At 49.8% G+C, this 25,593-nt stretch overlaps 1 protein-coding gene across 4 annotated transcripts; it reads right to left on the reverse strand.

The window, feature by feature from the left end:
* Positions 1 to 62: 62 nt before the first annotated feature.
* On the reverse strand, positions 63 to 25,461 carry ARHGAP36 (Rho GTPase activating protein 36). Of its 4 annotated transcripts, none has more exons than XM_074835458.1 (12): positions 23,898 to 25,460; positions 23,401 to 23,531; positions 19,368 to 19,524; positions 16,407 to 16,469; positions 14,753 to 15,009; positions 13,535 to 13,730; positions 13,111 to 13,166; positions 12,489 to 12,639; positions 8,816 to 8,964; positions 7,972 to 8,142; positions 6,690 to 6,787; positions 63 to 5,685 (listed from the first exon to the last, which is right to left on the reverse strand). In XM_074835458.1, the coding sequence occupies exons 1-12, from the start codon at positions 23,908 to 23,910 to the stop codon at positions 5,547 to 5,549; spliced, it is 1,581 nt and encodes a 526-aa protein (XP_074691559.1). In that variant the 5' UTR covers positions 23,911 to 25,460; the 3' UTR covers positions 63 to 5,546. The 4 variants fall into 4 exon arrangements, with proteins under 4 accessions (XP_074691559.1, XP_074691561.1, XP_074691560.1 ...); XM_074835460.1 differs by adding an exon at positions 22,631 to 22,716 and having other exon boundaries at positions 23,401 to 25,456; XM_074835459.1 differs by adding an exon at positions 22,631 to 22,738 and having other exon boundaries at positions 23,401 to 25,456.
* Positions 25,462 to 25,593: the final 132 nt, after the last annotated feature.

A 25,593-nucleotide genomic window follows, 5' to 3' on the forward strand; every position in this document is an offset into this window, starting at 1 on the left:
GGGCTCCTGTAGGTACAGGAGGCCTGGCATTATAGAGGAGAAGAGTCTAATTACTGCATTAGTGCAGATGGAAAATATCTTTATTGTTCATCTCTATTTTTTTCATGTTCTGGGTAATCATACCAATCGACCAATGCCAGCAGCATTTGGCAGTGTCCCTTGGTTTTCCCAGCACGGGGTGGTGCAGGACATGATTTTGTCCCTTGCGATGCAGAACCTGTATTTAGCAGACACTGCACGTCAGCAGCTGAGATGTCATTGGGAAACACCTCCAGAGCAGGCTCACCCACCACAGGGAGAGTGACCCAGCTCTGGTTTGCTGTGCCCTGGTCTGGGATTTTCCATGGTGACTGACACAGCTCAGCAAAGGCTGGGAGCCCTGGGCAGCTCCTCTCACTCTGGGTGGTGAGGGATGTTCAGCCAGCTTTGGAGTGCTTCTGCTCTCTTGCTCTCCCTCCAAAGGCTAAAAACATGCTCCCAGTTGACTCGTGCTGCCCTCGCTGCTCCTTCATTTGACAGTTCCTTTCAGCTGGGGCGAACTCTCACTGACTACTTAGGTCAAACAAAATCAAGTACAGATCCTGTGGCACCCAGTGCTGCTTCAAGAGACCGGGGCAATATTATCTGCCAGGTGAGTGTCATCCCTTTCCTCTCTGGATTTAATGTCTCAGGCAGTTTCTCTGGTCTCAAAAATACAAATAAAGCAATGCTTTGCTTAAAGTTGGAGGAATTAATTTTAGGTCATTTATGTTCTTTCAGTTTACCATGGAAACTTGAGTTGATAAAGTGTTACATGATGCCATTTAATATGTTTACATGTGTGTGTAACCTGATCAGTAGTATAAGGGCAACACATGGGTTAAAAGAAAAAAAAAAAAGGAAGAAAAAGGATCTTGCTTTCTTTGCTGTTGACTATAAAATCACTCACTAACTCATGAATCTGAGTAACTGATCCTACTGCTGCAAGATACTCCCTGTAGCACCCTTCTTAAGACTTCTAAGCTTGACTCTAGCTGCAAAACCCCCTCCAGTGCTAAGTGGGTCGACATGTTTTTGGTGGTGTTGGTGCTTAACAACCAGCCAGCAACCACCCCCAACAGCAACCAACCCCCCGTGCCAGCACTGGGGGCCTAGAAACATCACGACAGAAACTTTCAGATTGTTTGAAAAGATGAAATCACAGAGGCTTGCAGATTCAGCTTGGGGAGGAGGGGGAAAGAACCCGACAAGAACTAAGTCTGAAGCATAACAGAAGCTAGCCGGCTTTTTCAGAGCAGGTCCAGGGCGATGCTAATGCTTCATGAATGACAGTGCTTTGCAACTGGTAAAGCGGGGTTTTTGTGAAGCTGAAATAAAATAAGTTGTAAGGAAAGACTTGTGCATGCCAGGTAGCAACAGCCGGTGTGCGTTTGAGAGAGAAAAAAGTGTGTAGTGCTGAGAGGCAGCGATTCCCAGGTGACGGTCGGTGCTGGGCTGCCCTCAGGTGGAGTTTTTTAGCAATAGCCCCATCAGCAGCGACAGCCGGTACTGAACAGTTTTCAAGTCTTGTGATGTGGTGGTAGAAAAACCCTACAGGGATTTTTATATTTTCTGCAGTAAACAGAGAAAGACAGCATGCTTCCCAGTGAGCCCCAGTGCCCTCTTCTGCCCACCATTATGGCATTAGGAAAGTAAACTTCAAAAGGACTTTTCTTGCAAAGCAAAGCAAATAGTTGACTAGTATTTCAGCATCCCCAGCCCATTCAGGTTATCATAAGCTGGGTGGTGTTTCCATGTCCTGTGTAGTGGTTCTGAAACTGGCTCTGCAAATGCCTTGCACTTCTTCCCACCACCCAGGGGGAGCCATGTAAAATAGAGTGTAAAACCTGAGGGCAGCCAGCCCATCTGTCAGAAAGCCTTCACAGAGATGACTTGATGCTCTTGTACGTGCCTGCTGTAATGCCCAGTGGTGACCACAAACCTTTCATTCACCTTTTAAATCCTTGTGTGGCTTCCAAGGGGGCAACATACAAAGACAGCTCAATGCTACAGTCTGTGTAAACCTGTTGACCAAGCAGCCATGTCTCTCACATTCTCAAATGTGGTGTAGCTCTGCAGTGTGTATTCCCCAAGTGCTGTAAATGCGTTAAGAGTTCATATGTTATCCACTATAATTTCTCTGCACTTAGTTCTTAGGGAGAGGTATATGGCAAAAGCAGTGAAAGAAAAAATTAAGGCTCAGAGGAATCAAGGGAGAGAAGCCAAAGTGATGTTGGTGGCATCAATTTATGCCACAGCTGCTCTCTGTGTGCCATGTTGAGGTGATGGGGAATGGGGGAATGTTCGCTCTGCTTGGGTTACTCTTTTTTGACACTGAAAAATTTGATCGAAAACATGTGATGGAGGCTGTGTGGACTTCTCACCATTGACCTCAGTGCCAGATTTGTTGCTCTTGGTAGTAACAAGTCAAAGACACACCTCCAAGCAGTGGCATCAGGTTGAGCTCCCGCTGTGACAAGGCATGAAGCACTTTGCTGGTTTTGCACTCTGCTTGAGATCTTAATGTCAGCCTTGATGCTTCTGGCTTCCTCACTTACCAGCAGACCAATGGCTGCAGCTGCTGAAATGTCTGGGCAGCAAAGTGCTTGTGATGTTCTCAAGATGAACTGAAGGTGAGGGATGCAGAAGGTTTGTGCCACCTCCACCCACAGTCTGTGGCTGTCAGTCTTGCCATCACCGCAGACAGGCAGCGGGCTTAGTGCTGTCTCCAGCACTGCCAGCAGTGGTGTGTCATCCTGCTTGTCTGTTCCCCACTCACACATTATGAGTTTCCGGACTTCATATCACCACTACTGCAGAACTGTGCCTTTTCCTTTCCTCTTCCATTAGAATATGTTCCTCTTTGGCCCCCAAGGAATCCAATATACAATACCATTGCAGGGAGGTCTCCCCAGGATGGCCCATCACCCACTACTGAGCCTTAACTGTCCATTTCCCACACACCTAGGGCTCCAACACTTCATTCCCCCATGATGACAAAAAAGCTGATTTCCAGTCCAGGTTTCAGGTTGGCAGAAAGATTTGAGTGCCCTTTTGTCCAACAGCAGATATAAAGACCACCTGCTTTTTCTTAGATTCAAAATTCTTGGTGAATATTTGTAACAACTCCTTCCAACCTGAGGATCTGCCCCCTTCCCACTGCTCCCCATCAGCAGGGACAGAGAGATCCACCATCATGTCACAGCCAATAGTTACTGGAACAGCTTGTCTTTGTTAGTGCATTACTGTTAACGGATTCAAGCTGTTAACGACTAAAAGGAGATAACTAGTCACTCACACCACATGGGACCAACACTGGCTGTTGACTGAGAAGTGGAGAGTCATGCTGACATTGCCAGAGGCTTCTAGGAAGAAATTTGGAAGGTCCCCAGAAGGTCTGCTCTTGCAGCAGGTATAATCCTGTGGTCTGTCCGCACAGAGCAGCCACTGTCTCTTGGATATTGTGTTGGTTATACAGTTGATGCTCAAGTGTGCTGGTGACCTCAGAAACCTTCAGCAGACTTATAGTATGCTGAGTTTATACACTCCTGCAGACTCAACAGCACTGCTCATCTCCAGAGCTTATCAGTTCTTGGGAGGCTTTCACCAGCTATCTCTCAGCACACACTTCTCTCTCAGCCTGCTCTTCTCCGGGAACTACTTCTCCACCCAGCCTGACAGAACCCATCCACAGGGAAGGGACCTTTACAAACTAAAAGCTCAACCCTGAGCAGTGCAGCTGAGGAGGTGCAGTACCATCAGACAAGTACCATCCACTGGCCATCTGGCTGATGTTGAGGCTATGGTGGAATACCTCTCTCTCAGGCTAGAGGTACAGAAAGGCTCGTGCATTCGTTAATAATCCTCTTGATGCTACAAGGTGTAGCCAAAACCATGACACTGTTATGGCAGTTGAGGCACACGGGCCAAGCCATGGGCTCCCTGCCCACAAACAGAGCAAGACACCAGTGCTGTTGGAGCATGCACCCGCACTGAGGTGCTAAGCATTTCCCCACATCTCAGTGTGGTGTTTGGCAAACCAGCCCAGCTCACCTCAGACCAGTCTGAGGAGGAGGCCCTGAGGAACACGGCTGCTGAAAGGCAAGTCCTGACACATGGGGCCATGGCTGAGCCCTGCCTGCCTTGATGGTGGCTTCTCCTGAACCCTCACTCTGTACACTCACATCCAGCTTCTTTAGCTCGGTTTGGTACAAAGATGTTTCTTTTCAAGAGGCCCCTGTGGGCTGCAGGAGCTGGTTCCCTGGGCTAGGATGCCCCTCTGTCCATGGCAGGGGAATCAGAGCATCCTTAGGAGATCCTAAGGCAGATGGATACAGATCAACAAGTGAGCCCTTCAGCCACTGCTCCACAAAACTCGCTGACACCTCAGCAATGTTCAGAGCTAGACTGGAACACCAAGGCCTCACATTCAAAGCCAAATCACAAGGCTTGTTGAAGAAGGGTAGGATGCACCATATCTCCTGTAGGAACTACTGTCACCTTCTCCTTTAGAGCTGGCAGTAGGAGCAAAGGGCAGACACTGGTGCATGGCCTGAGCTCAGCCTGTCCCAGTCCCTTCATTGCCTACTGTGCCGTGGAGCTAGGTCTCCCCTGGGGTACATCAAGTGAGGTCCACATGATGGAGCCATTCCTGTGAGGACACAGGAGAAGGCTGCATCCACACTGTCCTGGGCATTTTTCCACCAACCAAGGACCAAGCCCAGTGTGTTTTCCTCACCCCATTCCTCCTCTTTGCTGCACCCATCACAGGCCCCACAGGAACCCAGGGTCCTTTGGGGACACATCTGCAATTAGGGCAAAGCAGCAGTTCCCCAGGGTCAGTGCCATGAGGACAGGGCTGCCCCATCCGCTGAGCATGGCACGAGCTGTCAGACACCTGCCCGCCACTCCCCAGTCTGCACCAGTTCGCTGTTCCAGCGCACAGGGCTGGTGGTCATTGGGAGGGGAGAGGTTGTCCTCCCTGGGCAGGGACGCCAGAAGTCACCCTGCAAGTCCCCACCTGCACTGTCACCCAGTGTGCTGCTAACCCTGAGCCGCCAGCTCTTGCACAGCTCTGGGGACAGAAATCTCCTGCCTCAAACTCCCGCGAAGTGGCAGATGGCAGAGGCAGCGCTGTGCTGAGGGCACTGCAGCACTTCAGGCCTGAAAGCACGCCGGTGCCTCTCGGGCTTGCTCCCAGAACACACTCCCCTTTGCACACCACTGCCTACACAACCATGCACACACAGCCACTGCACAAGCACACGGGTTGCTTGGTTGTCATCTAGCAACAAACCCACATGTGGAAAGCCCTGCTGTGGCAACCTGCAAACGCCTCTGCTGCTGTGGGTCTGCCTACACCACAACAATCTGGCATGTCTGCTGGCAGCAAAGATGCTCCCACAGACAGTCATGCTCCTTTCACTGCTCCACTCCTCTGAAGCGGGATAGAAGACTTATTTTTGCTGGGGAAAGGGTTGCCCAGTTTTGTCCACAGAAGGCAGTGCATAGGGCCTGGGCCAGGCTTGCTAGATGCCAAAGTCCAGGTTTAGGAATGAGATGCTGCTGTACAACTCTGATGAGAAGGAGCTGCTCTCCAGGGTGTGGGTCTGACCAGGCCGAGGGGATGGACCATGCTCCTCTGTTGAATCCTCACTCTCTGTCCTCCTAAGAAAGTAAAAAAAAAAAAAAAAAAGATACGTTATTTCCACACTGCTTCTATTGCCAACTCCACACCTGAACAGCCTCTAGCAGTGATCCCAAAGACTTGCCGTCTCTTTGGACGGTTCCAAAAGGAACGTGAAGACAGACAAGGAACAGTAGCAGAGATGACTTGTAAGGTCTGTGGTTGGGAGAAACCATTTCGCACAGGACAGCCCATGTTTGCTGAAGGAGTCACCAGCTCTATAAGGAGACTTGAAGGCTGTCGAGCATGCCCTGCTTCAGATCACAGGGGAGCAAAGTACCTCCTGTGTTATGTGCCGTGGGTGTGGGCCCAAATCATGGAATGCAAGGCCCTTTTACCCCACCTTCTTTAATCACAATGAAGGGCATGAGCTCAGATTCTGAGACTCTGTGGGACTATCCTGTCTTGCAGCCAAAAAGCAGATGTACAGACATAGCTGGCAGTCAGACTCACAGACACATGCACACACAGATGCATACAGGACAGGAAAAAAATGCACAGAAATGCAGACACGACCAAAGGTGAAGAAAATTTGGAGGAGGCTAGTGATGGAGCTGAAAATGGAGCAGGCATCAGTGTACGGGCCTGAGAGGTTGGAGCAGCAGAGGGATCTGGGGTGCAGCAGGACAAGAGCTGTGTAGGTTCGCACACAGAAAGGTGTGTGCGGTAGAGGAGTTCTGCTGCAGGGCAGATCTGGGTAAAGGAAAGAGCATGGCATGGGCTGGGGAGTTAAAAAGGAGAATAGGGAGCTCCAGGGGACAGAAAAACTGGGATGTTTCAGCTGTTAGGCGTTAGCACAGAAAGTGAAGGATTTTAGCTGGGGAGTTCATGACTGAAAGTGGTGGAAGGAATAGCAAAGCTGGGCAGGAAGATCAGCAGGATTTGTCAGTCACTTGCCAGCAGCGTGGTGAGTGTTGCTGCAGGAAAGCTTTGTCCCCATGCAGTGAGGTGCCCTCCAGCAGCACCATGCCTCACCAGGACTTACAGCATGGTGTTGAACTTCCTGCGCAAAAGGTAGTCGATGACATCGGGATCTGTCTGAAATAGCCTCCTTAGGATGTCAAGTTGCATTTCTGGAGAGACCTGGAAGGGATATACAGACACTCTTGCTCATGGCATCTCCTCCTCTCTGGAGGAAAACAAGCAGAGGCAGCCAAGGACAGCAAAAGTACTCCAGGTCAATACAGACCCACTGTGTTGGTGTCATGTCCCACACACCTCCCAGGGTCTGAGCAGGATCTCAGCCCCTGCTTTCCCCACACTAACCCCAGCCCTTTGGCTCCCTGCACACCTGACAGGGCTTTTTAGCGATCTGAAATGTCACATTCCCATAGACCTGTAGGAAATAGACATTTCTGGTATTTCTCAGGAATTTCCCGGGTCCTCTCCTAAAATCAGGGCCAGGAGGACTGCTCAGTGTATGCTCTTGATGATTCAGGGGGTTTCTGAGAGGGTTTCAAAACAGCTGCACAGCCTCCACTGGGTTGTCCCCCAGGGGAGCAGCTCTGTGACTGCATAGCACCCACCTACAGGTCTGGACAGGACCCAGAGAGGTAAGAGCTCTCCATCCTTGGAAATGAAGTAAACCCCAGCTGGACACAGCCCTGATCTAGCTTTGAAGTGAGCCCTGATCTGGATGGTCTACAAACCTTTATGTGACTCTAAAAGATGCTTTTGGGAACTCCAGGTTGATGCATCCCCTAGGACGGGATAAGCAGTCCCTGTCTCACACTGATGGTCCAAATCATCCACTGAAGAGTAGAACTGAAGCGACCCCGTCCTTCACTACCCTCACTAGCTCTCCCCACTATAGACACCCTCCCCACATTTGCCTGAGGCTGTGGCACCTCCACCCCAAGCTATCACCTTCCAGCTCCTTCCTTCTTCTAGAGTCTCCCATTTCTTCCTCTGTTTTCCCCCCTTACTGGGACTTTAGGGGAGAATTTGTACCACTTCTGCAGTGGGTCTTGGCCAGTTGTTTCCCACCCCAAACAACCTTGGTCAGACATCACTGGCGTGAAAAGCAACAGAAAAGACAGGACCTGTCCATGGCACGACCCTGAGCTCTGCCTTTACAATGCCAGTAACAAACCATCCCAAATTAATATTTACACCTGCCATGAGGAATAAAACACATTTTCATGAGATGACTTGAGTTACCTGTTGCTAAATGTGGCTGTAAATCCATCCTTCCTTCTGCTGCCACTAGAAGGGTTCAGAGGGGAACAAAAGGTCTAGAAAAGCTGCCCTGAGAAAGCCTCACCTACCATGAACAAGGTCTGGTAGTGCTCAATCAACCTCTGGAGCACCAGTATGATGGCACTGCTATCTTCAAAGTTCATGGCACCAGCATCTTTCTCCCCAGGCTTCTCTTTCTGAAGGATGTTGGGACCAAAGATCGTGGCCAAGTTTGAAACTGTCATTTTATTCCCAGGAATCTAGCAAGCAACCAAAAAAGGAAACTGCAGATTATAGATGCATTGGCATGAGATGTCCCAGGATAGCCTCACCCACTCCAAGGCAGGAACACAATCTGTTGAGTGAGGCCAGGGTGTTGATCTGGGTCCAGTTTAGTCCTTTCCAAGCTGGTGGAATTTTCCAAGCTAGGCCAGCATAAAAGGTTTATGGTGCTGGCGCCCATGCTCACCCGCTCCTTGCATCAGGGCCTCCATTCCCATCTACCTCACTTTCACAACCCCTATCAAAAGGTAACAATCAATATTTCTATATCATCTTACAATATGGGACAAAGTCAGTCTCTTCAAATCACAGAGAGACTTGGAGCTCAAATGGTCCAGAGAAACCAAAATCAACCTCAATGCACGATCGTAAGTCCTTCATGAAAGATAGAGGTGGAAAACCAGAATTAGTTCACAAAAAATGCCCCTTGTGCTGCCTATAGACACACAATAAGGTTTCTCTGGGGTTACCGCAACCCAGAAAATCACTTAGCTGGACTGAGAGCAACCCAGACCTGCCATGGACAGGGAGATTTATCAACAGTTTGGTTTCACCTGGGCTTTCAAGAAGCTCTGCTTGGTTTCAACCAACAACCAACGAAGTTTGAGCAACCCCTTCTTCATACAGTGGACCCACTCGGGCCAGCCTTACCTCCTGGCCATCGGGGCCCCAGGAGCTCTCAGCGTGCCGGGCCACCTTGCTGAGGAACCGCAGGAGCCGGTGCAGCGTGTCGCTGTGGCAGGGCGGCAGCAGGAAGAGCAGCAGCTGGAGGGTGGCCAGCTGCACTGGGCCCTCCATGGCTAGGCAGAGAAGAGCCCATTAATTAGTGCAGTTCCCAGCCTGCTAGGCACTTCCAGCTGGACAGCCCTCATTTACATTCACAGTAACGAGCTCTGGAGGGAGCCAGACTGGCATCTTACCCTTCACCCTGTCCATGCAGGGATAACTGCTCTGGCAGACCCCAGCAAAGGCTGCGATGTGATTGCATTTGGTATTTTATAGCTCCATAGTCAAAGACTTTCCTCAAATAGAGGGATCATAATCCAATCATTAAAAAAAAAAAAAAAAAGCGCACAGACCACAGACTGCAGCAACTACCCGTGGCAGTGCCAGGCAGCACATCGCTAATCCCACTGCTCTCAAGCAATTTTGGCAAAGAAGGGTGCTAAGAAATTATCCAGGAGCCAAATGTTTGAAAAATATACACTGTGTGGTGTGAATTTTCATGGATTCACCCTACAGTCCACATGCAGTCCAGGGCCATTTGGCCTTTTTATTAACAGGGTCAGCCAGGGGAAAGAAAGTCCCCTCACTGCAGCGATAGTGATGCTGAGCTGGCAAGGGAGGAGGACAGGGAGACAGCAAACGCTCAGCCAGACAAGGATAGAGTGAGTGTCTAAAAATAAAAGGAGGGTATGATGCAAAAGGGGTATTCAAAGCCCTGTGTGATGGATGACAGGTGAGGAAAGAGCCACGGATGGAACTGCACGGTCCCATATCCTGCTCTGGTGCTGGCTGCAAGGACAGGCTCCTTAGATCACTTATATAGGGGATCTTCTGGTTCAGGTGTGAGGATCACAAACCTGGTGTGAGCTGAAGATCCACTCAGATCACACACCCTAGCAGTGACAAGAAAACAGGCAATGACAGGAACATGTAATGGAGCATGTAACTAAACTGCAGCCCTGCAACCTGCTGAGTGTCATGTCCACCACACAGTTGGATGGGCTTAAAGAGAGGCTGGGCAAGCTGATGGAACAGAAATCCACTAAAGGCTGTAAAACGTTAACAAGAGTTGAGGCTCAGGTTACTTGGAGATCACTGGAAGGTGGAATATTGGAGAAAACAGCATTGTTTTTACACAGTCCTCTAAGTAAGAGATCCTAGCTGCTCCTGGAAATGGGATAGTGGTCCAGACCAACCTTGCTCCAGCCACGCCTGGAAGACATGGCTGTAGCCTGTACACATCACTCCAAAACAAGATAGATTTCCGCACAGTGAATATTCTGCAGTTCTGCTCAGCTTTTTGGGGCAAATGGCAATGGCAATCTTTATTAACCTTCTCATCTCCCGAGAATAAAAATGTGAAGCCCATCTTTTAGCCAAAGTAGCACCAATTTCCACTGGAGAAGGCACAGAGAAAGTAATTCATCTGATAGTTCCTAACCATTTGCTTTACGCTGTGCCCTGAAAGTCCTTGTATGACAGAGGTGCATCACTTATTCTTCTGTCTTTTAGATTGCGACTTGTATAAGAAATACTGTCACTACACATTCAGAGAAAGATGAAAATATAACAGAAGTAGCAGCTTAGCAGATCTGGACAAAGGTTACAGGCTCCTGACCCACAGGGAGAACATCTGACATTGCCTGGGAAGGATCAAAGCCAGGACTGGCAGTGACTCAAACCCTTCCAGGGAAGGTGCCGCAGGGCAGCGTGCTGGGTGCCGCCGCCTCCCTTCACGTCAGCGGCCACCTTGCAACCTGTCACTCCTTCACTGCCACCCACGGTGGCCACCACCACCCTGGCCATGTCACATGCAAGCAGTGAAGAGAACTGTCTGTAGACACAGAAAAACCAGAGGTGACCATTGCTAAAATACAAAGACACAAAGCCAGTGGGTTAACATGGCTTCTGTAGAGAAACATCCTGCCCTTCAGCCCTCCTGGAGCTCTCCGGTGGGTTAAGAAACATGGGTGAGGGGGTCTGCCTAGGTGTCCTTGGACTTCTAGAAGGTTTTGGGCAAAGGCTCTCATTTAAAGTTTTGAGGTAAGTGAAACAGCTGTGAGATAGGAAGATCTTCTGGGGGACAAATAATTCATTAACAAATGGGAAATACATGGTAGAAGCAACTCACAGTGTTTGCTGTTTGCAGCTCGTGCTGTTCAACATGTTCCTTAATGAGCTTGAAAAAGATGACAGCAGTGGCAGGAAGAAAGCTTTGGAAGCAGCAGTCAGGCCTGGCCTTCTCTCCAGCTTTAAATGGTGGTTCCTTACCTGCATCTTCATTCTCCACACTCTTTACAAGCAGGGAGACCATCTTCTGAGGTCAGTGATCTCACCCTAAATGCTCTATGCTCAGACCCTGCAGGTTCATCACCCTGCCAGATTCTGGACAGCAGGACATAAGCAAACACCTGGCCCTACGTCCTCCAAAAGCAATTGCATCTCCTAAAAGAAAGAGGACGAGTGATCCAACTTGCTGACTCTTTCCTGGAGTCTTTCCTTGTGCTCCAGGATCTCCTTCTTCATCACAGACTCTCCCATCTTGTCAGGTGTGGGCATCACCAGCTTCCCAGATCCCCTCTACAGCCTTTCTGTAGGTGGGTCTTACAAAACACTGAAGGAGCTGGCAGCTCAAATTATTGTTGATTTGCAAAATAGCTGATTTGGAAGCTCATATCAAACAAAATGTAAATTCCACATCTCGGACTATAAATAAAAGACACCAAAGTAAAGACAGCACAGCCACTTCCAGCTGGGATGCAGTACTGGTCTGCTTTTCACTTGGGATGCTATCTTCTGTTTCTCCCCTTTGATCCAGGTCTCTCCTGCCCCTGCAGAGATGCAGGCCCATTGCACAGCTAGAAGAGATGGGCACTGCAGCCAGCCTTCCATCTCCACCACTACCCAGATTTCCCTGATCTCCCTGAGATCACCTGCTGAGACATGCCCCAGTCTCAGGATATATTTATGACGAAGAAACTCAGTGCTAGGTGCCCACAACTAGAAGACACACCTGTAGCCCTGCCATGCCTCTGCTCTAGGATGACTTCAGCAAGGACAGGTTGTTTTACACTCCTGCTTTATAGTGCAGGTGTGCTGTACACTCACATACCTGAGCTTGAGGGCAGAGATTGACTCATACATCCCCCTAAAACCCTGCACACCTCTGCTCCCCGCTCCATGTGCCCTGCCTTGCTCCCTGACATGGCACAGCCTGAGAGCAAGCCCTTTGGTGTGTAGCTGCTCATTTTTGATGTAGAAGCAGGGATTCAAGGACTTGGATTTGGAGAGAAGGATGGCAAAAGGGAAGTAAAGAGATGGTGAAGGAGACCAAGAAAGAGTGATGCTGGAAGCTGTGGAGACTGATTAAAAACTCAGTCACTCAAAATATGGAGGGTAGGGAGACCTGGGCAGAGAATTTGCCAAGACACCCTTGCAGGCCACACAAACTGCTGGGCTGAGCTCCTCTGCAGCATGCTGAACTGTGCTAGGACGTGGTGCTCAGCCAGGTAATTGCACAGAAAGAAAGGTATCTTTTTTTCCTTACAAAACCAAATGTGGACTGTGCAGAGTGAGTCTCTGCATTCTGGGTACTCACAGGCAGTGCTGAGGAAGGCTGCATAGAGCTCTCTGGGAATCAGTGAATCCGGCATGTCCCGAAGAAACTCTTTGAGCAGAGCAGCCACATCATGAACGCTTTGATGCTCATCCAAGAAAACATCCAGTCCTCGGTCAAACTCTTCCCTCAGCTTAAAGATGGAAGAAAGGAGAAGAATAAAAGCAACAGTCAATTCTTTCTCTTTACATGAGTAATGCTGTCAGGAACTGCCCCTGTACAGAGCTACTGCAACGGCAGGACAGGAGGGTTGGCTACTCCCAATGTCCTACTGATGCAGGGCACCCCCAAAGCAGGCACGCCAGAGCCCAAGAGCCTGCTGCTGCCCAGAGGATGGGCCACGGGGCCAGAAGGAGCTGCTAGCTGGTGAAGGGAGCCCTGAGTGGGCTCTGAAGTGCCATCCAGGGGATGGAGGCTCATCTGCTAAAGGCAGCTTGGAGAGATGAAGCCTGCTCTCCATGTCTGGGAGAAGGACCCAGCCGCAGGTTACAGGTTGTCTGTGATCCAGCATGTCCCTGTGATATTTTAGGCCTCCCCATGTCAATATCTGCTTTATTCATTCCCCACGCATACAGTAAAGGATGCAGTAAACGTCTCACTTTACCTGCTGAACTCTTTTCTTGGAGCTCCCAACCCGGAAGATGCCCACCGTTTGGAGACCTGGGAGACAGACAGGTTAGTGCTCTGCACTCCCACTGCCCCCTGCCACCCCAACTAGTCCTTGGTGCACTTCAACATCATGGAAGTGGTTCGCCTGCACTGCATGTGAGGCAGCACGTCCTTCCCTACTCCTGGCAGTGGGGTTAAAAAGAAAGGATCTGGAGCCATAAGATTTTCTGGGATACTACACCCAGCCCAGAGGACTCTCCCCGAGTGGCTTTTTGGGAGCATGCCCTGCGCCAGGAATCAGCTCCTTCCTCCCGTCTTGGGGAACAGCCAGGCCAGACTGACCCAGCCCACCACATATGATGGGTTTTACCAACCTACTGTGAGATGGGCCACCTGGCTGAAGAGACATGCATATTTACCGTGTGTTTCAATGTGTTTGCAACATCTCTCCACAATCCGTGGGACCTGCCAGGTGATGGGGTTGAGGCTTAACATCTTTTTCTTGCCCAGGGTTCTCCGTGGATCCAGCTCATGAGGGTGTGACAACTGCAGGGCCTCCAGCAGCTTGGAAGTGTTGTCACTCAGGTCAGTGATGGAGTCCACAGACATTGCCCCCTGAGATGGAGCAGAGGTGATTTGCAGCGTGGCAGAAACTACCCCACAGTGTCCCAGTACACTGTCATTGCTGTGACCTCAGAAGTTTGTGGGGAAGGGAGGCATCACCTCCAAATGAACACAGAGGTCTACAGAGCCTGTCTGGGGTTGCAAGAGAACCACAGAGACACCTTTTATCTCCCATGCATTCGTTCATGTGCACTGCTCCTAGCATGAGGTGTTTCTAAACACAGTCTTCCTGCTGAGGCAGACCTGACACCACACGCAGACGTGGGGAAAGAGGAAACATCCCCAAATCTTGCACCTTTGACTACACAATATACTGGATTTAGTTACTTGCATTGGAGCTGCTTTACACCAGGGGTTACAGGCACTTAGCAAGAGGCGAGTGTGGATTTCTACTCCAGAAAGATGAGGCAAACCAAACCCAGCCTAATACCCACCTCCCCTCACAGGAAACAAGACTAAAGCCAAGAAGGTGGCCAAGGCTGACCAGCAACACCATCGTCTTGCCCTTTGGCGTAAGGGTAGCCCACAGTGCAAGCAGACCAGCTCAGCGGCACAGCTGATGTCCCCACAGCGGCGAGGGGTTGGTCTCTCCCTGCTGCATGGCCAGGGAGCCAACACGACCCACCATCAACGGACACAACTTCTGGTGGGAATTTCTCAAGCGCGAAGCCCAGTCTCCAAGATGTGATGCAACAGAGGAGCAGAAAAATCCACACCACTGAGGATGAATCTCTTAACCCTATCTGCCTTTGGCTGCCTGGCCATGTCCTTCTGGTAACCTTGGCTCTGTAAGAGCTGAGCTAGTAAAGAGTGTCCCACGCCTCACAGTCCATCTCTTGGGGGAAGTAGGGGCATTCCGTTTCCCTGAGGGCAGACTGGGACCAACCCAGCATGCAGCATAAATGACTCACATTCTTTAAAAAAAGACCCTGGGAAACCATATTTATTGCTGAAGTGAGAGCCTCCCCCAACCTGCAGCACCATCACAGTGCAGCACATTTTTGCAATCATACCCTTCGCTGGCTCCGGGAGCTGTTGTTGAGAAAAGCTGGGGAAAGTGGCTCCTCTGGGAAGACCCCACAGGGTACCAGGCCACAGCTCCTGCCCACTGGGGACCTCCTCTGCCTCTCAGCCCGAAATCTCGTCACTGTCGCTTCCACCTCCAGGCAGAGCCGGCGGCTCTTCTTCACCTCTTCCTGCAGTTGCTTGTAGGCACGGTCATTGGCAATAACTTGGAAGAGTGGGATCCCAAAAGTCTGAGGAGAGCAGTCTAGGGAAAAACATGGGAGAAATGGAAAAGTATCACTAGCAGGTAAAAATGAGAGGGAGCTGCACTAGCATAGGCCAACTGCCAGGGGCACATGTGCATGCCTAGATAAAATAATTAACCAACAGAAGGGAATACCAGGATACTGTAAAGGTAACCATCAGCAGCAGAGTGAAGAGAACAACGTATAAAACCAATTCAATACATGACAAGATCTGTGGCTTGAATCCAGGACGTTAGCCTGTAACTATCAGTGCGCTTGCACACTCTGCCCCCTCCTGCTCCCTGCTCCTCCTCCAGCTCCCCAGGAGCCTGGAGTGCCTGCGGTGGGTGGAAGGAGCATGCCCAAGGACCCTGGGCAAACCCAAAGGGAAGATGATGCCCCTGGAAAGCTCTGAGGCATTGTGTGGTAGGACTCAGTGTGAAGGGCAACCAGGGAGCTGAGTGGGGAGGGCACAGCATGGGAGATGGAGTGCTGGAGGAAGAGGAAGAAGACACAGGGAATCTGGGAAGACAGCAGGAAAACTGGCCTCCATCAACATGCTTGTTGCAGCCTGTCCCAATTTCTCCTGAACTTTCTGCTTCATGAAGATGCCATAGTGTCCATGAAGTGGAGACTTCATAGATCACGAGAAATGTTTTATACAAGAGATTCTTACCAAATTATAACCTCCAGTTTTCTACAGGGTTTGCATCAGCTATGTCTGTTCAAGAATAGTATTGGTATTAATGGCATTTTCCCCAAATAACTTTCCCCCCTCCATACCTCCTTGCAGATGCAAGGAGAGCCCTCCTTATTTCCTCCTTATTTCCAGCCTCCACACTACCCTAGGCCAAGAGGTTTTGCAACTGGAGTACAAGCCACAGATCCATTTAGTAAAATATCAGACTGCTGCTCAATAATTTCCTTGAGTGAACTTTGTACTGGTGTGAAGAAAATTAGTAAGTGCTCATTCCCAGCTGACTCTGCTCTACACTTCTGTTTTCCCCAGGCTTGTGACTGACACCTTTCAAGGGACAATAAAACAGAACTTGAAGCAGTGAGACCAGGGGCAAAATATAAATATAAATATAAATATAAATATAAATATAAATATAAATATAAATATAAATATAAATATAAATATAAATATAAATATAAATATAAATATAAATATAAATATAAATATAAATATAAATATAAATATCTGTACAAATGCATGTTCACACACACACATATTTCATCCACACACATATGCATCCCTCCCAGACTCTCTCATGCTTGTGTATGTATTGTTACACCCCACTCTGGAGAACAGCAAAATAACATGGGACAAAGTACCTTGCTGAATTTGAGCCAAAAATCACCAATTCCATTTGAGAGCAGGGACCAAAACCTAGGTAAAAGGAAGGCTGCTCACCTTTCTTCTCCTTTGAAAAGCTCTCCAGTTTCTGGCGGATGGATTTACTGCCTTTAGGTCCAACTATGAGGAGAAAAGAAAAACTTTAGCTGTCCAAAGGCTGTAGCTTAAAACTGTTCTGGACACCCACCTTTAAATTCTGTGTCCATGTTATACATGACTCTGTATTAACGATGATGTCCTACCAATTACTTAATGACTCAGACATCTACTCTAATTCATTCTCAGAGGTCTAGTCTTGACACTGGAAAAAGGAATATGGCCCCAGAAAAGCTTTTGTGAATGTTTTACAGAGCATAGACAAATGAAGTTAGACAAAACACATACCACATACTGGTCCTAGAGAGGCAAGCCCCGCTCTTAAGTCCTCCCCACGTTGCACACCCAGGGACAGCAGTCAGGAGCAGTGAACTGAAAACTCATTCACCGCCCACCCTAAAGCCTTCCAGAACACGTCACCCTATTCTGGCTTGTGCTCCTTTTTCCTGAGGGATTATCTATAATAATTTATATAATTGTTTGGGTTATTTTGTAAGATTTAGAAGAAAGTTATGAAAGTTGGTATGAACAACATGTGCGTAAAAGAGTAGCCTACATTAATTATTCTGCAGCACCATATGCATTGTTTTGTTCAAATGACCAGATGAAGAACCTGGAGACAAAAACCACCCAGCTAAGGAAACAAAAGGCCAGCAAAAGTCCACTGTTTCAGCATAGAATGAGGAGGGGTGACTCAATGTGCTGAGGTGGAGCATCAGCATAACTCTCCACTTCTAAGCTGTGCAGATGTTCCTAAGGGAAACAAACCATGAGGCAGCAGAGAGTAAAGAAGCTACCAGGATCCCCCTGCCCAGAAAGCCTGAGTCAGTATCTCCATGGCAGAGTAAAGTATATAATCCATGACAAACCTAGGAGATGAGGACAACTTCTTTTCACTGAGATGCATTACAGCAAGCTTGATGCTGTGCATCCTTCAAAGACTTCATCTTTCCTGGTTATCTCCTGCTCAAACCACAGACTTGTTCCTGCAGACTTGGCAAAAATGAGATGTAGTGCCCATGACGTGTTTGGTCTGTAGCTCAGGAAGGTCATCCTGAAGGAGGCTGTTTGCTGTAAGGTCTGAGATGCTGCAGAAGTTTGTTGGGATTGAATGAGGTAAGGACTCTTGAAATGAAAAGAGCAGCCCAGAAGGTATCAAAGCTGAAGCCTGCCCTAAAGGATGGTTCACAAGGGGATGCACACCCTGTGATCCTCATCGTCTAGTATCTGGAGATACGAGGATTAAAAGAGGTGATGAACACCTTTTCCTTGAGGGAAATAATAACATCCTGCCTGTGTGATGGCAGGAATTTCGTGTGGGTAGATTCTGGGGAGCAAGTACAGACAGGTGGATGGACCCAAATAGAGACAGTGCAGCCCAAATTCAGGCATTGCCAAACATTATGAACTTCCCTTTAAAACGCTGGGATAGGAAAATGATATTGCAAGTGCAATAGTTTCATAGCTAATCCTCGGCATCTCACATTGACTTCCAGTCAACTAACTGCGAAAAGAACAATTAGGTGGTAGAAATCTAAAGTACACAAAGATGGACAAAAGGAAGGAGGGATTCCCCAGCAGCAGCTGCTTCCTTCAAAAACCATGTGAGCATGAGTGTGATGTTGAAAATACACACAAGGATGAGATCAGGACTTTGCAGTCCCCTGCACTTATCCCGCAGGAAGAGAGGAGCCCATCAGACAAAGTGCAGCACACTTAACAGCAAGGAAGGAAATTATTTTTTTTTCCACTGAACTGTTCCCTAAAGAAGCTACTGCTGCAGGGTATCACTGAAAATGGGGTCAGCTCAAAATAATAAAAAAAAAGAACCAGGATATTTGTGGCTGGAGTCCCCCAGGGACTTAAAGGCAGTCTGTGATGGCTGGTGCTGCAGCCCTGGGGCAACTGGAAGTTCTGGGAATGAGAAGGGACTTTTCTCTCTTTTACTCTTCTTGAAGGCATTTCACTGCATAAAATCTTCCAAATATTAATTAAGACAGGATATGAAACTTGGATGTCATCCTGAGTAAGTACTTGCTGTCCAGTATGAAGTTGAGCATTAGGAAATGCTCCTTCCCTGGGACAGGTCTCCAGAGATGTGGGGGGCTCCATCCCTGGGAGGTGCCAGCCCCAGCTGCCCTGGGCTGGTGACAGCCCTGCTGCGAGCAGGCAGTGGGGCTGGGGACCCCCGAGCTCCCTTTGCACCCATACTGCTGGTACCATGCAACCCCAGGGCTGGTGAGCTGTAGGCATCTCCTGTCCTACTGGGATGTCAAAATATGGCCCAGGGCAGAGGAGGCACTTCAAGGTGGTCTGTCCACTCTTGAGTAACGAGTAAATTTGGGAAGGAGTCAGCTGATCCCCAACTCACTGTGCGTGCTTGGTTAGATGTGTAGATGTCAGGGGATGCAGAGCTATGGGAGCCCAGACAGTGCCTGTATGTCTCTGTAGGCCAGGACAGAGGAGTTCAGGCCCTGTGGAGCTTCTGTATTTATCTGCCCATTAATTTCAGTAGCACATCTCTAGCCTTTCACAAGCCCCATCCCAGCATCAGGACTCTGTGCTGGACATCATTCCAAAAAGCAAAGCTTGTCCCATCCCAATGGCATTAAGATAGTCTCAGTGAGAGACCTTGCCAAGTCATATTCCATCTGGTTTGGATTAGGGGGATCAGAGGCAGACAACAAGCAAGGTCATATTCTCACACTCCTATGGACACACAAACCCTCCTCAAAAGGCTGATTAGGCCTTTGAGGCTCAGACCAAAGCAGGGAACAAAAAATAAAATGCACCAAAATGTGATACAAATGTTCTTCCATAAACATCATCCCGTGTTATGAAGTGCAGGCATGGGCATGAGCAGCAATAATCTCTCAGACCTCAGCCCTCCCTCAGCAGGCGTCGTCCTCTCCCATCCTCTACCTTTAGCCAGGCTGAGATCTCCAACAAGAAGCTTCTCCTGCAGCTGGTAGAGAGAAATCTCTTGCAGACTTGCTCTTTCCAACTCTGAAAGGCTGTGCAGAGGCACAGGCTGCATTTTGGTGCTTTGTCCTGGCAGAAGAGCTGAGATAAAGGTCCTCTGAAAAACATATATATATATGTATATAAATAAGAGTCAGGAGCACAACATAGAGACACCTGCTTCAGGAGAGAAGCTGTTGGAAATGCCGCAGGGTGTCTATGCAAGTGCAGGAGACACTTGGCCCCCTTTCACCTCTCCAAAGAGCCAGCTGATCTGTAGGTGCCCCAGCCACATCATCTCACTTTGACCTTCCAAGAAAAGACCTTGGAGGCATCAGGGAGTACATGAGGGAACTCAGAGCTCCCTGGCCAATTCTAGCTGCCATCTGTTTTCACATGAAGCCCAACAGCATCAGGCTAACGTACACAAGACGGGGCACATCCTGGCTAGCCAGAGGAGGGACTGTGGTCCTGATGCTGGAACTTGGTCACTCTTCACAATGCAAAAATAGCTCCTGGCTGGCATCAGCCTCAAGACCATGCTTCCTGTGAGCAAAGTCAGGACAGAGGCAAGTCCCACCATCTCCTTACCAAACCTAGAAGGCACCATGTGTTCCAAAGCACAACAGAAACTCCTGCGAGGGAAACTGCAGTAAGCAGCACTTCACCCTGCTTGGTCCAACACCGTATCTAACACACTTCTCTTCCCACCTGGGAGCTGCTCAGCAAACAACACACACACAGAGTCAGGGGCTCCATCCCAGTGTGTCCCATGTTGTGCCCATAGACCTAAACCTCAGCTGCAGGTATTGGCAGCTACATTGGAATCAACTCTGGATACATCCAGACTTGGACTTTCTTTGCCCTTTGGTTCCCCCTAAAAAGTGGCACCTCACGAAAAGCTCCTCCTGGCTGCTGTGGCAGCCTGAGCATTTCTCAGCTTCTCCCAGACACCTGCCTTGCTTCGCCCCTGCCCTCCAACAATCTCCACCAAGTAAGGGGGCCTGAAACTTTTGACATGATGTTAAGAGGTCCCAGCAGCCCATCTTCTTACGAATCAGATGAACACTGCTCCTGGCCAGCCCCTGACTGCGGCTCAATGCAAGTGAAACCATGGGCTCTGTGTGGAAAGGGCTTGGGACAAGATACCAGCCTCAGACCGTCTTTGGAGGATGCTGTGCAGACATACACCCCTCCTCTCCTTCACCCACATCCCACCACATGCTGGATCTGAGGTATGAGTAGTAACTGAGGAGGTGTGACCTCCTGAGAGAGCCTTGCATGGCTGGTTTAGGGTGGCTGTTCCACGTGGGGATGTGAGGCTGCTGCTCCCTCTCTCCTCCTACAGTTGCATCGGGTGGGGAGAGGCTAGATGGATGCTTCCCCCTCTACAGAAAGGTGGGTGTAGCTTCTGTCCAGGGTGGGTGAAAAAAGCTTTGGGGTTTTGTTTTTTTTTTTTAAGTCATAAAAAATTTCTAAAACCTAAAAAGCAGCACACATCCCACTAAAGACCTACGGCCCCCTTTTATTCACAAGCTCTTCTTTTCTGCCTCTTCCCCCCATTTTAAATTGGTTTATTTCTTAATTTAATACTTAACACTGAGCTTCATCTCTTGTAAATTGGACACTTCCAGCACCAACCAGCACTGTGAAAGCTTCACCAATGTCTTTACCCCCAGCCAGCCTGGACTGCAGCCCACAGCCCTGCACAGATCACAGCCGAATGCTGAACACCCCATCCCCTCTCCCACATCTCCCGGTTGCTTGCAGCCTCCCGGAGAGGCCACGCAGGGACCTGCGCTGGCTCCCATCTCCTCACCATGCACTGACGTGGGTGCCTGCAGCCTGACACACCCCACACCTTGAAACACCTCCCCAGCACCCAGTGAGCCCAGCCATGCTCCAAAGAGCAAAAAGCAGCAGTAAACAGAAGAAAGGACCAAGGTTGTCAGCATGCGCATAGAAAAGATGGGGTCAGAGTACAGGCTATGAAACGAGCCTTCCCAAAGACAGCTTTAAGGCAGTAATGAAAAATATAAATGCCTGGAAATCTCCTAGAGCCGGTGATAAGGGTGAGAACACCCTGGAGTGTGACAAGGCAGCCTGCGCAGGCTCTGGTATCAGCCTCAGCACAGCACCAGCTGCACAGCTCCATCCCCTGTGCCTGGGGAGGGCCGTTGTCTGGGGCAATGTTTCTTTAGGCCAGGTTTTCAGTTTCTAAAGATATTTAGAAAGTTACATAAATTTTTTAAAAAAATAAATGAGTTGTCATAAACTCCCTAGAAGGGCACACCAAAAAGGGAATTCAGCTAAAAGCAAAAATATTCTTGAAACATTTGATGCTTAATACAAAAAATATGTGCCTCAGCATGGGCATGGTGACAAACATGAGATGCAGCATAGCCAAGCCACCTAGCACAGCTCAACACTTCGGGACGATTAAAACTGGGGTGCCCAGGTGACCACGACTGTCTCATATACTGGATTCAGGGGTAAATCACCAAGGAAAAGCTGTTGCAATCCTTATTCTGCAGGCAGACAGATGTAGCACTGACCCCTGCCCAGAGTTTGGAGCTCAGAAGATGCATTAGCAAAGGGGCCAGAGAGCCACAATACCCGGTTAAATTTTAGGTGAGGCACAGCCCATGGAGGCATTCATGTCCTGCTTGAAAAGGGGCTTTTTCATTATCAAATTATTAAACAACATCAGGAGCTGTTCTTTAGGCTCCACAGCTTGCTTTGGCTGCCCCTCAGCTTTCTGTCCCTCCGTGTGCTCCCTCCCAGTACAAGCTCAGCAATCAGCCTTGAATGCAATACATGGCTTTTTATAACTTTCACCCTGCAGGAAAAAAAAAAATTCTGCAGAAGGAAGAAGCAGCCCTTTAGGAACCTATTTTATTTACTGTCTCAATGGGGCTGCATGTAAGAGGTCAGTCTTAAAGTAAAATAACTGGTCTTACCAAGCTTTGCAAACAGAGATCCTGGGACCCAAGCTCCCCCAGCATAGCCTGGGTGGGAGAAGGGGACACAAATAAAATGTTGGCTTTGACAGGCAAGAACATCTCCACTTGCCAGCAATGTGTTTCTGCCACACCAGAAACGAGGGACGAGCAGAAGCAATGCCTGAGCAGGAGCCTCCTGGCAGGATGGGACCAGCTCTGCTGCCAGCAGATGCTGGGGATGGACAGACACGTCCCTGAGACGGACACACTGAAGGAAATTACCTTTCTGCAGGTGAAGCTCACAGCTCCGGGCAGAGCCCACATTCACAGGGGAGGGATCGAGTCAGAGTCACGGAGGATGCGGCTGCCTTGAGGCAAGGAGGAGGAAACCTGATTAGGAGAAGGAGCAGAAGAGGGAAAGCAGGAAGAAGTCGGGACAAGCAGCTGCTTATCTGTCCCTACAGTAATTGTCACGAGAATAGCCCTATAAAATGCCACCATCACTAGCTTTCTGATAAACTCATTTCAACTGTTAACCCTGAAAAACCTGACCTTACTTCTTGCACAAGCTTATGGGAGCAAGCTAGATGGGGACCATCACCGACAACTTCAGCGCTGCGTGGGTGTCCCTGCCCCGAGACGGGTGATGCCCTGCAGAGCCCCGCACGGCAGCAGGGCGGGCAGGCGTTGGCAGGAGAGCTCGCTCCAGCCTGGGCGGGCATTGGCACTCCCAGCAAGGAGGAAAATGCCAATACGGAGTGGGGACAAAAGCCAGAGTACCACAAATCCTTCTTCAGAGGGAGATGCCATAGAAGGAATCTTACTGACTTGAAAACAGAAATAAAATGCCTTTCACTGGGAGCATTAACACGACACTTCCTCTCTGCAATGACCTCCCCTGCTTATTTCTAGGGTTAGGGCTTATTTAAGGAAATCTCCTGGGAATAGCTCAGCTCAGCTGCCCCTTCTAGTCTCAAGGAGCTGCAATTCCTTCCCCATTTTCAGCAGCAAAGTTACTCTCTTCCCAGCTGGAATGAAGTGCTGGCATTTACCTTCCTTGTTTCCTTCTTGCAGCATGACCGGTGGCAGCCTGGGCTCCCTTCTCTTCCTTCAAGACAACGGATTTTGAAGCAGCATCTCCACCATGTCTCGTAGAGCGGGTGGGGGAAACCTTCTCTGCCTGCTGGTGGGAGGAGAAGTGGAGAAGTGATGGAGAGGAGCTGCTGCAGCTGAACACGACCGAGGGGAGGAGAGGGGTGATGAGAAAATGAATTTTCTGCCAAAAGAAATGAGAGCCAGAAACATTGTGTGGAGAGAGAGGGCAGGGTTACATGGGAAGGAACAGCACTTCCCACGCCTGACAGTGTTTGTGCCTTGGCAGGGGATCGATCATTGCTCAATCTATCTCCTCTGTCCCTGTGCTTTCCCCACTCTCATCTATCAGTAACCAGGACACTTAACGAGGCGTCAGTTGTTCTGGCAGATGAAACCTGAAAGGGCAATTTGCTGCCTGGGTGCTGGTTGATGAGGGTCAGTGGATGGTTTTCACCTTGGCTCTCCATGAAGATCTCTCAACTGCTCCATCTCAGCATCTTCTCAATGACCACGTCTCCAGAGCAGTCAGGCAGGGGCAGGCTGGGCCAGGCAGGTGGCTGCCCTCTGCATCCACGATGGGTCTGAGGGGTCCCCTGCAGAGCTCTGGTGTTGAGGAGCTCACAGACCTGACAGGACAGACACACAGCTTAGCATCTGCTACTACGTGTTATACGTGGCAGGTTACAGACCCCAGAGAACCTTACCAATCTATGGCAACCAGCAAGACGTGAGTATTAACACCCAAAACTGGCACCTCCTTGCACATTAACACACCCACGAGCACCTCGGTGACCGCAGCCGGGCTCCTGGTCCATGACATGGTGATGATTGGGGTGCAACAGCACGTTCCCCAGGCAGAGCCGTGCTGCCCCAGCTCTGCCCAGTCCCGCTGCAGCCTTGGCCACAGTGGGGGAGAAGCTGAGCTGAGGACGTGGTGCAGAGCCCCAGGAGGCCATCCCATGGCTCTTCTGCGGGGGTCTGCCCGCAGTGCAGAGGAGGGTGACTGCCAGCATGAGGTTTACTGAAGGACCATCTCTGCTCCCACACCCAACAAGAAGGGAAACATGTGCAGCCCCTGTCTTTGCTCCAGGCTCGCCCACCAAGACGCACGCCAGGTCATGGCACTGGGATGAGGCCTCATCTAGGACTTGTCTCACTGCTGCTGCTGTTAACAGTGTAGCTTTCCTCTCAGTAAAGGCTCCCCAGGTCCCCCAAGGACTTGGCTGTCGCTTGACAGCTGGAGCTGCTGTCCTGGTGCCAGGAGCACCAGGCAGAGTCCTGAATGGGATGTCCACTCACTGGTGGCCCTCCTGTCCCCCGTGGGATCACCAGCACCAGCTTCCATGTCACAATCCAAACCCTGGGGCGCTCAGACGTGCTCACTGATGAGTGCGAGGTGACACCTGGCTCCTGCCCTCCAGGGCATTGCAGTCCCTCACCACGTTCTGCTAGCACTCAGATGCCCACACCATGGCACATCCCATCCCAGGCCCAGCTCTCAGATCTCCACAGCATCTTTCTCCAGGAGGGTCTGGATTACCTGCAGGCTCCCTTTTAAACTAGACACCTCCTGTTCATTTGGGAGCCGGCTCTGCCCCTGCCTGCTGCCTGAGGGATCTCGGCATCTCCTGATCCAGCAGGCACCGGTTGCCACCAGCCGACTTGCTTCCTTCCCCACAACGCCATTTTGAAAGGCCGCAGCCAGGCTTGCAGCTTCCTCCAAAATGTGCAGCCGTTGCACAGGAACACCCTTTGCAGGCTCTTGGACCTTTGTGGAGGCTGCCAAGTTCTCGTTTTCTCTGTGCATTGCCTATTGCCCATCTTTGTCACCAAGTAGAAACTGGTGTTGCTGCACCAGATGTCCTCCCTAAACACTGCCCTGATCAGCAAATGCTATCTGCTTTGAAGAAGGAAGGAGGCGGTCATGGACCTTGAGTTCACTGCCTGTTGAGTAATACATCAGAAGAGGCTGGTGAGGAAGCAGAGAGCGTTTTTGTAGCCATTTGCCACTAATCACTTGCTGGCCCAACACTTGTGAATGCTCTTGAAACTTACTACAATTACAGTGAAGCCCCATGTTGGTGGAGGACTTGGGACGGAGCACCTCCTTTCCTGCAGCAGGCAGTGGAAGATAGGTGAGAAAAAGAAAG

The sequence above is a fragment of the Strix aluco genome, chromosome 10 (assembly GCF_031877795.1).
Source record: "Strix aluco isolate bStrAlu1 chromosome 10, bStrAlu1.hap1, whole genome shotgun sequence".
In the NCBI taxonomy this organism is placed as follows: Eukaryota; Metazoa; Chordata; class Aves; order Strigiformes; family Strigidae; genus Strix; species Strix aluco.

Coding starts and splice junctions, on each gene's coding strand:
- ARHGAP36 (XM_074835458.1), bottom strand. Junction 16,470..19,367: donor AGATCTCAGCCTGGCTAAAG/GTAGAGGATGGG, acceptor TTCTCCTCATAG/TTGGACCTAAAGGCAGTAAA. Junction 13,731..14,752: donor GCTCCCGGAGCCAGCGAAGG/GTATGATTGCAA, acceptor GCTCCATCTCAG/GGGGCAATGTCTGTGGACTC.